Raw genomic sequence first — 15,464 nt, forward strand, 5'->3', positions numbered from 1 at the left:
TTCAACATATAATACATCACAAAATAACATCGAATATAAAAACATCCACAGAACATAGTTCTTCATACAATGTCCACAAACAAAGTCCAAAATACAAGTTCCACAACACATAGTCCAAAACACATAACATAGTTCATATTACAACGTCTCCAGCATGAGTCCAAATCACACAGTTTTCAGGATAAGTCCAACATCACAAAAGTATTCATTTCCTCCTAGTCTTACCCTTGCCCTTGGCCCCAAGAGCGTCGGTGCCTGGAGTGTAAGGGTCTCGTGGACGCCTTCTACGTGGTGTCAGCTGTGATGACTGAGTTGTAGGAGCATCCTGCAACTGAGATGGTCCAATCTCCACCTGACCTGCGGCGCCAGCGCCAGCGCCAGCGTCGTCGTCGTCGTCGTCGTCGTTGTCCTCGTTGTCCTGGGCCACGTCCTCAAACGTGTCCCGCGTCGATCGCGAAGAGCTCAGTCCTGCTGTAGATGGTCCAACTGCACAAATGGGAGGCTGAACGTCCTGCTGCATACGAGGCATAAGCAGCTGCACGTCAACGCCCGCTAGAGACCGGCATCCACACCGAGCCGCTGCACGACGAAGACGACGTGATACCCTCTGTAATCGAAATATTAGTTAAAGACATATGTTACAACATACAAATAAACAAGTTTTCTGTTAGACATTGATACTCACTGATAGTAATGATAGCGTAGTAGTATCTGAAGTTCTCTGTGAGATACGCTCGAGTTCAACAACAGATACGAGCATAGAGTTTCCCTATCACAAGTTAAAACATTAGAATGCTCAAAACTAGACATAAAACATTGAATTGGAATCTCTAATTTTAGTAAAGAAATAGTTACCACTCTATCAAGGATTGGAGCAGCCTCAATTTGGGACCCGTGCCGAGCAGCTATGTCGAAAGTTGTGTCTTCGTCGTCTGACGATTCTTGCTCGGCATAGTCTGCAGCTGTCCACTGTCCCTTCAGCTTGCACCTAGTCACACCAGAATACCAAATCAAATACCTCCGGAAGTTGTAGTTTGTGTGCGCCTGGTCATTCTCATAGTTAAGATCCCCCTGCTGGTCCCATTCATCAATGTAATCACGATGGTGCGTCTCGAAGTCCGTGACCTTCTTTTGTCTCTGTCTGTCGAACCTGCAAAAGTTAGAACCATATATTAGCGACTAACTGATATTTCAATTATTAGTTAGAATAACAAGTGCATGTAGTAACTCACTTATGAAGTTCTATTGAAGTCGAGAATGGCTCCACCGGAAACTCCTGGCGCAATCCGAACTGTCGAGCAACTCTGTGGGGCAAGTGGTACTCAACAGCATAAAAACAGATGAGGGGACACCTCATGAGGTAGAGGTCCTTGTCTATTGAGCACATGCTGCTCAACTGTATGCTGGCGAAATATGGATCAAGATACGGTTGCCAAATCACCTGCAAAAGTTTTAGAAAGCCCATGTAAGCACGCTGGTGTCGTGCGATAAAAGTAGAAAGTACATGTAAAAAGATAAAAGGAGACAACTCACCATCGAAGGAGTAAGTGCGTCGAGCTCGTTTGAGTACTCCACGTAAGCACGCTGGTGTCGTGCGAATGGCTCCTCGACCTGGTCCCAGCGGTAAGCAGCCGTGGGCTTAAGCCGATGTCCGGCTACCACGAACCACTCACGAGGAGGAAACTCTCTGGGTCGCTCGACGGGTATGTGTGCCCACATCCACAGCTGTAGTAGGTAGACACATCCACCTAAGCTGGCGGTCCTCGACGAACGACGACAAGCCTCGCAAAGTTGCCTGTACAGGAAGGCCAACACTGCTGAAGCCCAGCTGTAACCTCCGGTCGTATCCCAGTCAGTCAGGCAGGGCAGAAACATCCTGCACGCGCTGTCGCCTGTCGCGTCTGGAAAAAGAACTGAACCAAAGAGATGGAAAATCCAAGCTCGACAATGGTATCTGAAAGGGAATTAGGCTTACACCTAGTTCCTAAATAATTTTGGCGGTTGAATTGCCCAACACAAATAATTGGACTAACTAGTTTGCCCAAGTGTATAGATTATACAGGTGTTAAAGGTTCACACTCAGCCAATAAAAAGATCAAGTTTTGGATTCAACAAAGGAGCATAGGGCCCAACCGAAGGCACCTCTGGTCTGGCGCACCGGACTGTCCGATGTGCCACCGGACAGTGTCCGGTGCACCACCGGACATGTCCGGTGCACCAGAGGACTCCAACGCAAACTCGCCACCTTCGGGAATTTCCAGAGGCACTCGCGCTATAATTCACCGGACTGTCCGGTGTACACCGGACAGTGTCCGGTGCGCCAAGGAAGAGCAGCCTCAGGAACTCCCCAGCTTCGGGAATCTCCAACGGCTAGTCCGCTATAATTCACCGGACATGTCCGGTGTGCACCGGACTGTCCGGTGCGACTCCGGAGCAACGGCTATTCGGCGCCAACGGCTACCTGCGACACATTAAATGCGCGCTCTGCGCGCGCAGAAGGCAGGCGTGCCCATACTGGCACACCGGACAGCAAACAGTGCTTGTCCGGTGTGCACCGGACACCCAGGCGGGCCCACAAGTCAGAAGCTTCAACGGTCAGAATCCAACGGCAGTGATGACGTGGCGGGGGCACCGGACTGTCCGGTGCGCCATCGAGCAGACAGCCTCCCAACGGCCACTTTTGGTGGTTGGGGCTATAAATACCCCAACCACCCCACCATTCATTGCATCCAAGTTTTCCACTTCCCAACTACTACAAGAGCTCTAGCATTCAATTCTAGACACACCAAAGAGATCAAATCCTCTCCAAATTCCACACAACGCCATAGTGACTAGAGAGAGTGATTTGCTTGTGTTTTTTTTGAGCTCTTGCGCTTGGATTGCTTTCTTCCTTCTTGATTCTTTCATTGCGATCAAACTCACTTGTAATTGAGGCAAGAGACACCAAACTTGTGGTGGTCCTTGTGGGAACTTTGTGTTCCAAGTGATTGAGAAGAGAAAGCTCACTCGATCCGTGGGATCGTTTGAGAGAGGGAAGGGTTGAAAGAGACCCGGCCTTTGTGGCCTCCTCAACGGGGAGTAGGTTTGCAAGAACCGAACCTCGGTAAAACAAATCCGCGTGTCACACTCTTCATTTGCTTGCGATTTGTTTTTCCACCCTCTCTCGCGGACTCGTTTCTTCATTACTAACGCTAACCCGGCTTGTAGTTGTGTTTATATTTGTAAATTTCAGTTTCGCCCTATTCACCCCCCCCTCTAGGCGACTATCAGTATCCAACTGTCTGCTCATCTGCACCAGGTGGACACTGCCCAAAGGTCTGCCTAAGCCAGGTCAGTGGGACTCCGGTGTTGTGGCTACCTCGTAGCTCATCCGAAAGCAGTCTCCTAAGAAAGGCCTCCACCCTCTGCCTCCAACCGCCTGGTGATGCCTGACCGGTCACTGGACGACCCATAATGCTGAGACCAAGAATCTTCTGGCAATCTTCAAGTGTCACGGTCATCTCACCGCAGGGAAGGTGGAAAGTGTGAGTCTCTGGCCGCCACCTATTGGAAGACAAAAGAATACAAAATCATTAGTATGCAAAGTAGATTTGATAATTGTAAATATTAAACAACTAGAGAAGTCTTTACCTGTCGACCAGAGCCGTCAACGCCGCTGGGTTGAAAGTGGGCAGCCCACGGCGGACCTGGTACGATAAGACGTCCAAGCCAGCCCTCTGTAGGAGAGGAGTGTACCTCTCATCGTACCTCATCTCCTCCAGAAACCGGTCGTGGGTCCGGACCCGCAGAACGGGCAACACCTAGCAATCAAAAGAATTTTCATTAGTCAAATATAGGTCGCATATATTAATTCGAAAATTTAATTTATGTACAAAATATTACCTCTCCCTCTGCGGTGAGACGGCCCCTGTGGTGCTCGTCGTAGTGAGGGTCCAGCAAGTGGAACTGCGCCATCCTGCAAATTAAGATATCAACATATTAGAATATAAGTTGTGTACAAAGTGTAACAAAAACATCGACATATTAGAATAAAATTTGTGTATAAAAAAATATATCACACCTGACTAAGTGTCCAAATGCATGTACGTGAGTTGTGGCCAAGTCTACCGCATTTTCCGCATTCATTCTGCTCTGGGTCCACGAGAAAGGGGGACACTCGTCCTCTCCTACTGCGACCGGAAACCTGATCCATAACCATGTTGCACCGGCTCCTTTTCCTACTACCACGTTTGTCCCATCGATGCGCTGGATCAGCAACGTATACCGGACCGGTGTACATTGGCCATTGTGACTCATCAAGAAATGGCTCAAAACGAGGGCTCCAGGTACGTACTAAGCTCTCTACACTGAACTCATAAGGTATTCTGCTCTCAAATGCAAAGTTACGATGACGTGCGGCCACAACATAATGAGAACATGGAAAATGGTATTGTCTAGGTTTACCACAACCGCACCAGAATGCATCAAGTAACACGACATGTGTCCTCGAAGGTCGCACCTCACCGTCGGAAGTTATGCCGCCTAGTGTTGTTACCTCGTATTTACCCAGCTCCTCATCAAAGCATTGTACCTCATGTCTATGGGCACGTTCCTTTGCATTATTAAGGTGTGATGTTGGTTTAGGTGCCCATCTCTGCCCTCGGGTCTGCATTGCCTTGGCCTGCGCGTGTCTATCATTAAACCAAGCCACAAGCCTATAAAAAGTGAATGTTACTATAGCATTGACTGGCATGCCCCGTATACCCTTGAGCACACTGTTAAATGACTCGGCCATGTTGCTAGTCTGAAACTCGAACCGCCAGCCACCTTCGTCGTAGGCCCTTGTCCATTTCTGCGGTTCCCTGAGCAATCCAGCAATCCAGTTCTTACCTTCAGCATTTGTTGCATCTTTTAGTTCCTTCAACTTATCCTCGAAAAACGAAACCTCCAACTGACGACATACCTCCTCAAAAAGGGGGAAGTTAGCCTTGCTATGATCCTTTCGAAGAAGATTTTCTGCTAGATGTCGAGTGCACCATCTGTGGTGCATGGGTGCGTAGCCAGGAATCTGCTCTTGCACTGCATTAAGAATACCTTGGTGTCTGTCAGATATGACACCAACCTCGCGTCCAGGGCCTACGACATGGATGCGTACAAGCCGCAAGAACCAAGACCAACTATCTTTGTTCTCCCTCTCCACCAAAGCAAATGCCAAAGGAACCAGTGCGTTGTCTGCGTCGCATGATATGGCAACCAACAATGTGCCCTTATACTTCCCAAGCAGAAAAGTACCATCAATAGAGAGCACGGGACGACAATGCCTGAAGGCCTCTACGCACTGCGAGAAACACCAGAAAGCACGAAAAAATATCTCTTTGTCGTTCCTCCATTCATTAGGTTTGGGGATGTACTCGTAATGCATGCCTGGGTTTTTTGCTTTCATTGCTCGCTGCTTTGCCCTCCATGCTTTCCCATATTTGATCCTGTAACCAAACAGCTCCGAAGTCATGGTCATAATTGACTTCACCTTCAAGTTTGGCTGACCCTTCAATATCCCCAATATCCTTTTCGCAATCAGGGTAGATGTCAACTGACGATGCTTAGAGCTCAGCTCTGTCTGGGCACAAGTGTGTGGACCTACAATTTTGGTGATCTTAAACTTTCCGGTGTCCTTCTGCCTTCGGGCACATACCCTCCAATTACATTCTGGCACCTCGCACACAACAGTGTAACGACGCTGTGCATACGAATGTCTCACCTTGAACGGCCTCTTTCGGTTCACAGAATATTCCTGTAGCCATCATCTCAGTGTAGGCAGATCCTTGAAAAGTAAGCCAACCTTAATCTCAATGCTGTCGGCGTTATCCGGAGCCTCTAGCAGTTCATCGTCACGTCCTTCAGCATAAGCACGGGTGGAATGACTTAAACTGCTAAATTCATGTACTGCAGGGTCTCGCTCCGGACACAAACGTCTTATGAGTTCAATTTCTTGCTCGGTCATTTCTTGAACCGGACGGTCATCATCAGAATCTAAGGCCCGTGCAGCCTCATATGGCTCCTCCTCATCCTCAATCTGAACATCAACACTATTGGATGCCCTGCATATGTTGTCCATATTACATGACACAGGCACATCAAGATAAGCAGCATTATCGATATGTGGAGATCCTGCATCGGGTCGGAGCAAGAAAAACCACATTAAAAAGTCTAATCAAACGAAATAACGATGGATACGAACAATGTGTCGAAGACACTTACTAGGATGATCGTGAACTGGATCCTGGGTCAATGGGATCTCTTGGGGGGTACCACCGCATTAGAAGCCCCACAAACGCCAGGAATAGGACGAGAAATCCCATACTCGTGCGGACCCGATTGAGCATCGGGCACAACAACGACTTCTTCATGAAGCTCTACCAAAGGAGCTTCAATACGAGATGCATTTGGCATTTGTGGAGATAACCCGACTGGACCTTCGCAATGACTAACAGGTAACTTTTGAATAACCACATCCAAACATGGTGGAACCATCGTCTTCACAATTCTTAAATATATCTCCCAATCATCTTCTGAGGTAATGGAGATCAACCGTCGGACAACTGTTCCATGTGTAATATGGGACAACAAACCCTGAATTGATATTCTAGGGTCGTTTATGTCCCACCTAATCTCCTCACAAGCTCGAGCCAAAAGCTTGTCAAAAGATGGTCTTTCAACGAACAACATGGTCACGATCTTCATACCATCAAAAGTAACACTCACATAAGCATCTATCTCCACCCTTCCTCCATGGTATAGTGTTACTAGGCTGTCCATCTATTGCAAAAATGGATTACTAACTCAATAATGGCTATATACTTAAGCCTACTAACGTATTAAGTAATAAATATATATTAACTAATAACTATACAGTAAATATTAAATGAACACATCAAACGAAATTACATAATCTATAAATAATGTACGAAAACAATGTATACTTGAACGCGTACGAGTCCAGCTAACGGTGTAGAAGGTTAAGTCAGACGAACACCTACGTACAAAAAAATCAATTGTCAGTAAAAAATTTGGCAGCACCTCCCCTGTAAAGTGATGTTTATAGAACCTGCGAATAAACGACAACACGATGGTTGCCAACACAGAAAACATGTAATATCAATGCGCTAACTATTTTAATAAAATCACTAAGAATTTACTAAACACTAACAATATGCTAAGCAAGAAACTAGCTAACTATTTTAATAAACACTAACAACAAAATTACTAACTATTTACTAAACAATAAATAAGTGGATAGCTAACTAATTACTAAACACTAACAGCTAACAGTTTACTAACTAAGAAATTAAAAAAAAATTACCGGCGGCAGGGGGCGGGCCGGGGCGGTGGCGAGCAGGCGCGGGGCGAGCGGCGGGCGGCGGCGATTTCCGGAGCTCGGTGGCGAGCAGGCGCGGCGGCGATTTCCGGAGCCGGTGGCGAGCAGGCGCGGGGCGAGCAGGTGCGCGGCGGCCGCCGTTGGCGAGCAGGCGCGGGGCCGGTGGCGAGCAGGCGCGGCCCGCCGGAAGCCAAGCGCCCTCGCCGGAGCTGGGCGGGCGGGCAGGCCGGAGCTCGGGAACGGCGGGCGGCGGCGATTTCCGGAGCTCGAGAACGGCGGCGCGGGGCGGGTAGAAGTGAAAACTAACAGAGAGCGCAAAGAGAAAGGTGGCTTGCGGTTATTTCCTAGCTCGGCGCCAAGATCTGTGGCGCCGAGCTAGGTGCCACGCGGACTGCCATGTCACGATGCTCGGCGCCATAGGCTATGGCGCCGAGCTGTGTTAGCTCGGCGCCATAGCCTATGGCGCCGAGTATCGAGTCCAAACGTGCAAATAAAATTTCTGGGGGTCCAAACGTAAATTTGTGTCACAAAAGGGGCTAAAAAACAAAAAAAATCGGCAGCCAGCTGGCCCTAGCGAGAATCTCGGCAGTGGCTGGTATGTCGTCAGCGCCCTCCGTAGCGGTAGGAATAACTACAGTAGTACTAGGCCCATGCGTCATTGGCCCAAACGCACAGCCGAGTGGGACCGAGTGAGGCTGACGATGGGTCCGGGCTGTCAGTGCACAACGCTGAGCCACAGACAAGTGCACGATGGGTCTGGATATTATGCTTAGCGTATGCATGTGTGCTAGATTTCAATCTGATCCTAAGGAGTGTCACTTAGTGGCGGTGAAGCGGATTCTTAGATATTTGGTTGCTACGCCTTGCTTCGGGCTCTGGTATCCAAAGGGGTCTACCTTTGACTTGGTTGGATACTCAGACTCCGACTATGCTGGATGTAAGGTCGATAGGAAGAGTACATCGGGGACGTGCCAATTCTTAGGAAGGTCCCTGGTGTCATGGAACTCTAAGAAACAAACATCTGTTGCCCTATCCACCGCTGAGGCCGAGTACGTTGCCGCAGGACAGTGTTGCGCGCAACTACTTTGGATGAGGCAAACCCTCAGGGACTTTGGCTACAATCTGAGCAAAGTCCCACTCCTATGTGATAATGAGAGTGCTATCCGCATGGCGGAAAATCCTGTCGAGCACAGCCGCACAAAGCACATAGACATCCGGCATCACTTTTTGAGAGACCACCAGCAAAAGGGGGATATCGAAGTGTTTCATGTTAGCACCGAGAACCAGCTAGCCGATATCTTTACCAAACCTCTAGATGAGAAGACCTTTTGCAGGCTGCGTAGTGAGCTAAATGTCTTAGATTCGCGGAACTTGGATTGAAATGTAGCATACATGTGTTTATGCCTTTGATCATGTTCATTCTGCATTTTGTTGCTTATTATGGTGCTCAAGTTGTACAAATACTCCCTGGACCTCACAAGTCCGTTGCACAGTGATGCACATGTTTAGGGGGAGATGTGTTACAACTTGACCCTTTGAGACTAACCATATGCTTGAGTTTGCTTGCTTTAGTCTCGAAGGAGAATTGAAATGGAAAAGGTGGACTTGGACCATGAAAGACTTCCACTGCACTCCGATGAGAGGGTAACTTATTCCAAGTTCATCTCATGAACTCTTATTGCCATTTGCTCTTCATTGAAGATTTTGGTGAGGCAATGGGGTTCATGGGCCAAGATTGATCCCGTTTTGGTGCTTGATGCCAAAGGGGGAGAAAATAAAGGCCAAAGTAATAAATGGATCAGCTACCACTTGAGAAATTTCGAAAATTGTAAGATAGAGTTTTTGGTTTGTCAAAACTTTTTTATTGCACTTCTTATCAAATGTTGGCTTCTTGTGGGGAGAAGTATTGATTATGGGATTTAGGGGGAGTTTTTGAAATCTTTGATCAATCTCTTTTGAAATGACTCTCTTTATGCTTCAACATGTGTGTTTGACTTAGAGATAGAGATTTGAGTTTGATTTGCAAAAACAAACCAAGTGGTGGCAAAAGATGATCCATATATGCCAAAATTGGATAAAACTCAAAGTTAGTTTTTATTTGAAGTGATTTTGCACTTGTTCTAGTTGCTTTATGTTGTGTTGGCATAAATCACCAAAAAGGGGGAGATTGAAAGGGAAATGTGCCTTTGGGCCATTTCTAAGTATTTTGGTGATTGAGTGCAAACACAAGTGCTTAAATGTGAAAATGTGCCCATGGTTGAACAAAGTGCAAATCACAAATAAAGGTATGTTTCTAAGCCTTAGTACATTGGTTTTGTGTACTAATATCTTGTCTAAGTGTTAGAAACAGGAAGAAGAAGAAAAGAAAAGAAGTGGAGAGTGGCTGTGTACAGCCAAAGGCTGTTTCGGGCTGGGGCACCGGACTGTCCGGTGTGCACCGGACAGTGTCCGGTGCGCCAGACCAGCGCGGAGCAAACCAGCCGCTCTCGGGTTTTTCTCCGGCGACTTCGGCTAAAATTCACCGGACTGTCCGGTGTGCACCGGACTGTCCGGTGAGCCAACGGTCGGCCGGGCCAACGGTCGGCCGGGCCAACGGTCGGCCGCGCGATCGGCGCGCGACACGTGGCCGAGCCAACGGTCGGAAAGGTACACCGGACTGTCCGGTGTGCACCGGACATGTCCGGTGCGCCAACTGTGCGCAGATCTGCATCAGAAAGCAACGGTCGGATGAGCTTTTTATGGAAACAAATCGGGCACCGGACAGTGTCCGGTGTGCACCGGACTGTCCGGTGCGCCACGAGACAGAAGGCAAAGATGGCCTTCCAGATTTGTTCCCAACGGCTCCTAGCTGCCTTGGGGCTATAAAAGGGACCCCTTGGCGCATGGAGGAGAAAATCAAGCAACCTTAGAGCAATCTTGATCATCCACACTCAGTCTTTGCGCATTTGTTTGTCATTCTAAGTGATTCGAGCTCTGTTCTAGTGAGAACTTCGAGATAGTCTTTTGAGCTCGATTCTTGGCCGTGTGTGTGCGCATTTTGCTGTGGTTTTGTGTGTGTTGCTTCCCTCCCTTACTCCGTGCTTCTTTGTGAAACTCAATTGTAAGGGCGAGAGACTCCAAGTTGTGGAGATTCCTCGCAAACGGGAAAAGATCAAAGGAAAGAAGAACACCGTGGTATTCAAGTTGATCATTGGATCACTTGAGAGGAGTTGAGTGCAACTCTCGTCCGTTGGGACGCCACAACATGGAGTAGGCAAGTTTTGTACTTGGCCGAACCACGGGATAACCACCGTGTCATCTCTGTGCTTGAATTCTTGTGGTTATTGTGTTCTGGCTCCTCTCTAGCCACTTGGCAATAATTGTGCTAACACTCTTAACCAAGTTTTGTGGCTATAAGTTTAAGTTTTACAGGATCACCTATTCACCCCCCCCCCTCTAGGTACTCTCAATTGGTATCAGAGCCGTTCTCTTCAAGAAAGGGACTAACCGCCCGAAGAAATGGATCCTAAGGGGAAGGGAATTGTGATCAACGACAAGGAGAAGGAGTCCTTCGTCAACGAGCCAAGGGATGACAAGTCCAACGACTCGGGCTCGGGCCACAGGCGCAAAGATGGGAAGAAGAAGAAGACAAGGCGCATCAAGGAGATCGTCTACTACGACAGCGACGAATCCTCTTCTTCCCAAAAGGACGACGACCACGACAAACAAAAGACGGTTAACTCAAACTTTTCTTTTGATTATTCACGCATTCCACATAGCTCAAATGCTCATTTGCTCCCCATTCCACTTGGCAAGCCTCCTCACTTTGATGGAGAGGACTACGGATTTTGGAGTCACAAAATGCGTACTCACCTATTTTCTCTCCATCCAAGCATTTGGGAGATTGTTGAAAGTGGAATGAAATTTGATAGCTCGGATAGCCCTTCATTCATTAATGAGCAAATCCATAAGAATGCACAAGCTACCACTGTTCTTCTAGCTTCATTGTGCAGGGATGAATATAACAAAGTGAGCGGCTTGGATAACGCCAAGCAGATCTGGGACACCCTCAAGATTTCTCATGAGGGGAATGACGTTACCTTGCTCACCAAAATGGAGTTGGTGGAAGGCGAGCTTGGACGGTTCGCGATGATAAGGGGCGAGGAGCCAACTCAGACATACAACCGGCTCAAGACCCTTATCAACAAAATAAGGAGCTACGGAAGCACGCGATGGACGGACCACGACGTCGTCCGACTAATGCTCAGGTCCTTTACCGTTCTTGATCCTCATTTGGTGAATAATATTCGTGAGAATCCCAGGTACACCAAAATGTCGCCCGAAGAAGTCCTAGGAAAATTCGTCAGCGGGCGAATGATGATCAAGGAGGCAAGGTATGTGGACGACGCCTTGAATGGACCGATCAACGAGCCGCAACCTCTTGCTCTCAAAGCAACAAGGAGCAAGGAAGCGCTACCCAGCAAGGTGGCGCAAATTGAAGCGGCCGGTCTTAATGATGAAGAGATGGCCCTCATCATCAAAAGATTCAAGACGGTGCTAAAGAGTCGCAATGGACAGCCAAGCAAGACTAAGACCAAGGGAAAGCGATCATGCTTCAAATGCGGTAAGCTTGGTCATTTTATTGCTAACTGTCCGGATAATGAAAGTGACCAGGAAAAGGGGAACAAAAGAGAGAAGAAGAAGCACTACAAGAAAGCCAAGGGCGAAGCACATATCGGAAAGGAGTGGGATTCGGACTGCTCCTCCTCCGACTCCGACAATGAAGGACTCGCCGCCACCGCCTTCAACAAGTCATCTCTCTTCCCCAACGAGCGTCATACTTGCCTTATGGCAAGGGAGAAGAAGGTGAGTACTCGAGATACCACTTATGTTTCTTCTAGTGATGATGAATCTAGTGATGAAGATGAAATTGATTATTCATGCTTGTTTAAAGGTCTAGACAGAACCAAGGTAGACAAAATTAATGAATTGATTGATGCCTTGAATGATAAGAACATACTTGTAGAAAAGCAAGAGGATTTGTTGTATGAAGAACATGATAAATTTGTTAGTGCACAAAATTCTCTTGCTCTAGAAATTAAAAGAAATGAAATACTTTCTTGTGAATTATCTTCTTGCCATGAGACAATTTCTAAATTAAGAAGCATTAATGATGACTTGAATGCTAAATTAGAAGTAGCAAATAAATCTAACTCTTGTGTAGAACTTGTTGCAATTTGTACTAGGTGTAAGGATTTTGACATTAATGCTTGTAATGAACACCTAGTTTCAATTTCAAAACTAAATGATGAAGTAGCTAGTCTTAATGCTCAACTTAAGACTAGCAAAAGTGATTTTGAAAAGCTAAAATTTGCTAGGGATGCCTACACGGTTGGTAGACACCCCTCAATTAAGGATGGACTTGGCTTCAAGAAGGAAGCCAAGAACTTAACAAGCCATAAGGCTCCCATTCCCGCCAAGGAGAAAGGGAAGGCCCCTATGGCTACTAGTGCTAAAAGGAACCATGCCTTTTTGTATCATGATAGAAGACATACTAGAAATGCAAATAGAAGTTATGATGCTTTTGATTCATATGTTTATGATTCTCATGCCATGTTTGCTCCTAGTTCTTCTTATGTGTATGATAGAAATGTTACTAGGAAAAATGTTGTTCCTAAAAAGAATGTTATTCATGCTCCTAGGAAAGTAGCAAATGAACCTTCTACCATTTATTATACTTGCAATGCTCCCTTTGCTATTTGTAGAAAGGGCAAGAAGGAAATTGCTAGGAAGTTAGGGGCAAGATGCAAGGGAGATAAAACTTGCATTTGGGTCCCTAAGAATATATGTGCTAACCTTGTAGGACCCAACATGAGTTGGGTACCTAAGACCCAAGCCTAAATTTGCCTTGCAGGTTTATGCATCCGGGGGTTCAAGCTGGATTATCGACAGCGGATGCACAAACCATATGACGGGGGAGAAGAAGATGTTCACCTCCTACGTCAAGAATAAAGATTCCCAAGATTCAATTATATTCGGTGATGGGAATCAAGGCAAGGTAAAAGGTTTAGGTAAAATTGCAATTTCAAATGAGCACTCTATTTCTAATGTGTTTTTAGTAGAGTCTCTTGGATATAACTTGCTATCTGTTAGTCAATTATGCAATATGGGGTATAACTGTCTATTCACAAATATAGATGTGTCTGTCTTTAGAAGGTGTGATGGTTCACTAGCATTTAAGGGTGTATTAGACGGCAAACTTTACTTAGTTGATTTTGCAAAAGAGGAGGCCGGTCTAGATGCATGCTTAATTGCTAAGACTAGCATGGGCTGGCTGTGGCATCGCCGCTTAGCACATGTGGGGATGAAGAACCTTCACAAGCTTCTAAAGGGAGAACATGTAATAGGTCTAACTAATGTTCAATTCGAAAAAGATAGACCTTGTGCAGCTTGTCAAGCAGGGAAACAAGTGGGAGGCTCTCATCACACCAAAAATGTGATGACGACATCAAGACCCTTGGAGATGCTGCATATGGACCTCTTCGGACCCGTCGCCTATCTGAGCATAGGAGGAAGTAAGTATGGTCTAGTTATTGTAGATGATTTTTTCCGCTTCACTTGGGTGTTCTTTTTGCAGGAAAAATCCGAAACCCAAGGGACCCTCAAACGCTTCCTCAGGAGAGCTCAAAATGAGTTTGAGCTCAAAGTGAAGAAGATAAGGAGCGACAACGGGTCCGAGTTCAAGAACCTTCAAGTGGAGGAGTTCCTTGAAGAGGAAGGGATCAAGCACGAGTTCTCCGCTCCCTACACACCACAGCAAAATGGTGTGGTAGAGAGGAAGAACAGGACGCTCATCGACATGGCGAGGACGATGCTAGGAGAGTTCAAGACCCCTGAGTGCTTTTGGACGGAAGCCGTGAACACGGCTTGCCACGCCATCAACAGGGTCTACCTTCATCGCCTCCTCAAGAAGACGTCGTATGAGCTAGTAACCGGTAACAAACCCAATGTATCGTACTTTCGTGTATTTGGGAGTAAGTGCTACATTCTAGTAAAGAAGGGTAGAAATTCTAAGTTTGCTCCCAAAGCTGTAGAAGGGTTTTTATTAGGTTATGACTCAAATACAAAGGCGTATAGAGTCTTCAACAAATCATCGGGTTTGGTTGAAGTCTCTGGCGACGTTGTATTTGATGAGACTAATGGCTCTCCAAGAGAGCAAGTGGTTGATTGTGATGATGTAGATGAAGAAGACATTCCAACGGCCGCAATACGCACCATGGCGATTGGAGAAGTGCGGCCACAGGAACAAGATGAACGAGAACAACCTTCTCCCTCAACTATGGTGCATCCCCCAACTCAAGACGATGAACAGGTTCATCAACAGGAGGTGTGTGATCAAGGGGGAGCACAAGATGATCATGTGTTGGAGGAAGAAGCGCAACCGACACCTCCAACCCAAGTTCGTGCGATGATTCAAAGAGATCATCCCGTCGACCAAATTTTGGGTGACATCAGCAAGGGAGTAACTACTCGATCTCGATTAGTTAATTTTTGTGAGCATTACTCCTTTGTCTCTTCTATTGAGCCTTTCAGGGTAGAAGAGGCCTTGCTAGATCCGGACTGGGTGTTGGCCATGCAAGAGGAGCTCAACAACTTCAAGAGGAATGAAGTTTGGACACTGGTGCCTCGTCCCAAGCAGAATGTTGTGGGAACCAAGTGGGTGTTCCGCAACAAACAGGACGAGCACGGGGTGGTAACGAGAAACAAGGCTCGACTTGTGGCAAAAGGTTATGCCCAAGTCGCAGGTTTGGATTTCGAGGAGACTTTTGCTCCTGTGGCTAGGCTAGAATCAATTCGTATCTTGCTAGCATATGCCGCTCACCATTCTTTCAGGTTGTTCCAAATGGATGTGAAGAGCGCTTTCCTCAACGGGCCTATAAAGGAGGAGGTGTACGTGGAGCAACCCCCTGGCTTCGAGGATGAACGGTACCCCGACCGCGTGTGTAAGCTCTCTAAGGCGCTCTATGGACTTAAGCAAGCCCCAAGAGCATGGTATGAATGCCTTAGAGATTTCTTAATTGCTAATGCGTTCAAGGTTGGGAAAGCCGATCCAACTCTTTTCACTAAGACA

General features: G+C 47.0%; 1 protein-coding gene across 1 annotated transcript; it reads right to left on the reverse strand.

The window, feature by feature from the left end:
- Positions 1-431: 431 nt before the first annotated feature.
- On the reverse strand, positions 432-7,772 carry LOC118473235 (uncharacterized). Its single transcript, XM_035962003.1, has 5 exons — positions 7,747-7,772; positions 7,340-7,656; positions 1,233-1,374; positions 755-1,150; positions 432-486 (listed from the first exon to the last, which is right to left on the reverse strand). The coding sequence occupies exons 1-5, from the start codon at positions 7,770-7,772 to the stop codon at positions 432-434; spliced, it is 936 nt and encodes a 311-aa protein (XP_035817896.1).
- Positions 7,773-15,464: the final 7,692 nt, after the last annotated feature.

Source organism: Zea mays, chromosome 1, assembly GCF_902167145.1.
Source record: "Zea mays cultivar B73 chromosome 1, Zm-B73-REFERENCE-NAM-5.0, whole genome shotgun sequence".
NCBI lineage: Eukaryota > Viridiplantae > Streptophyta > Magnoliopsida > Poales > Poaceae > Zea > Zea mays.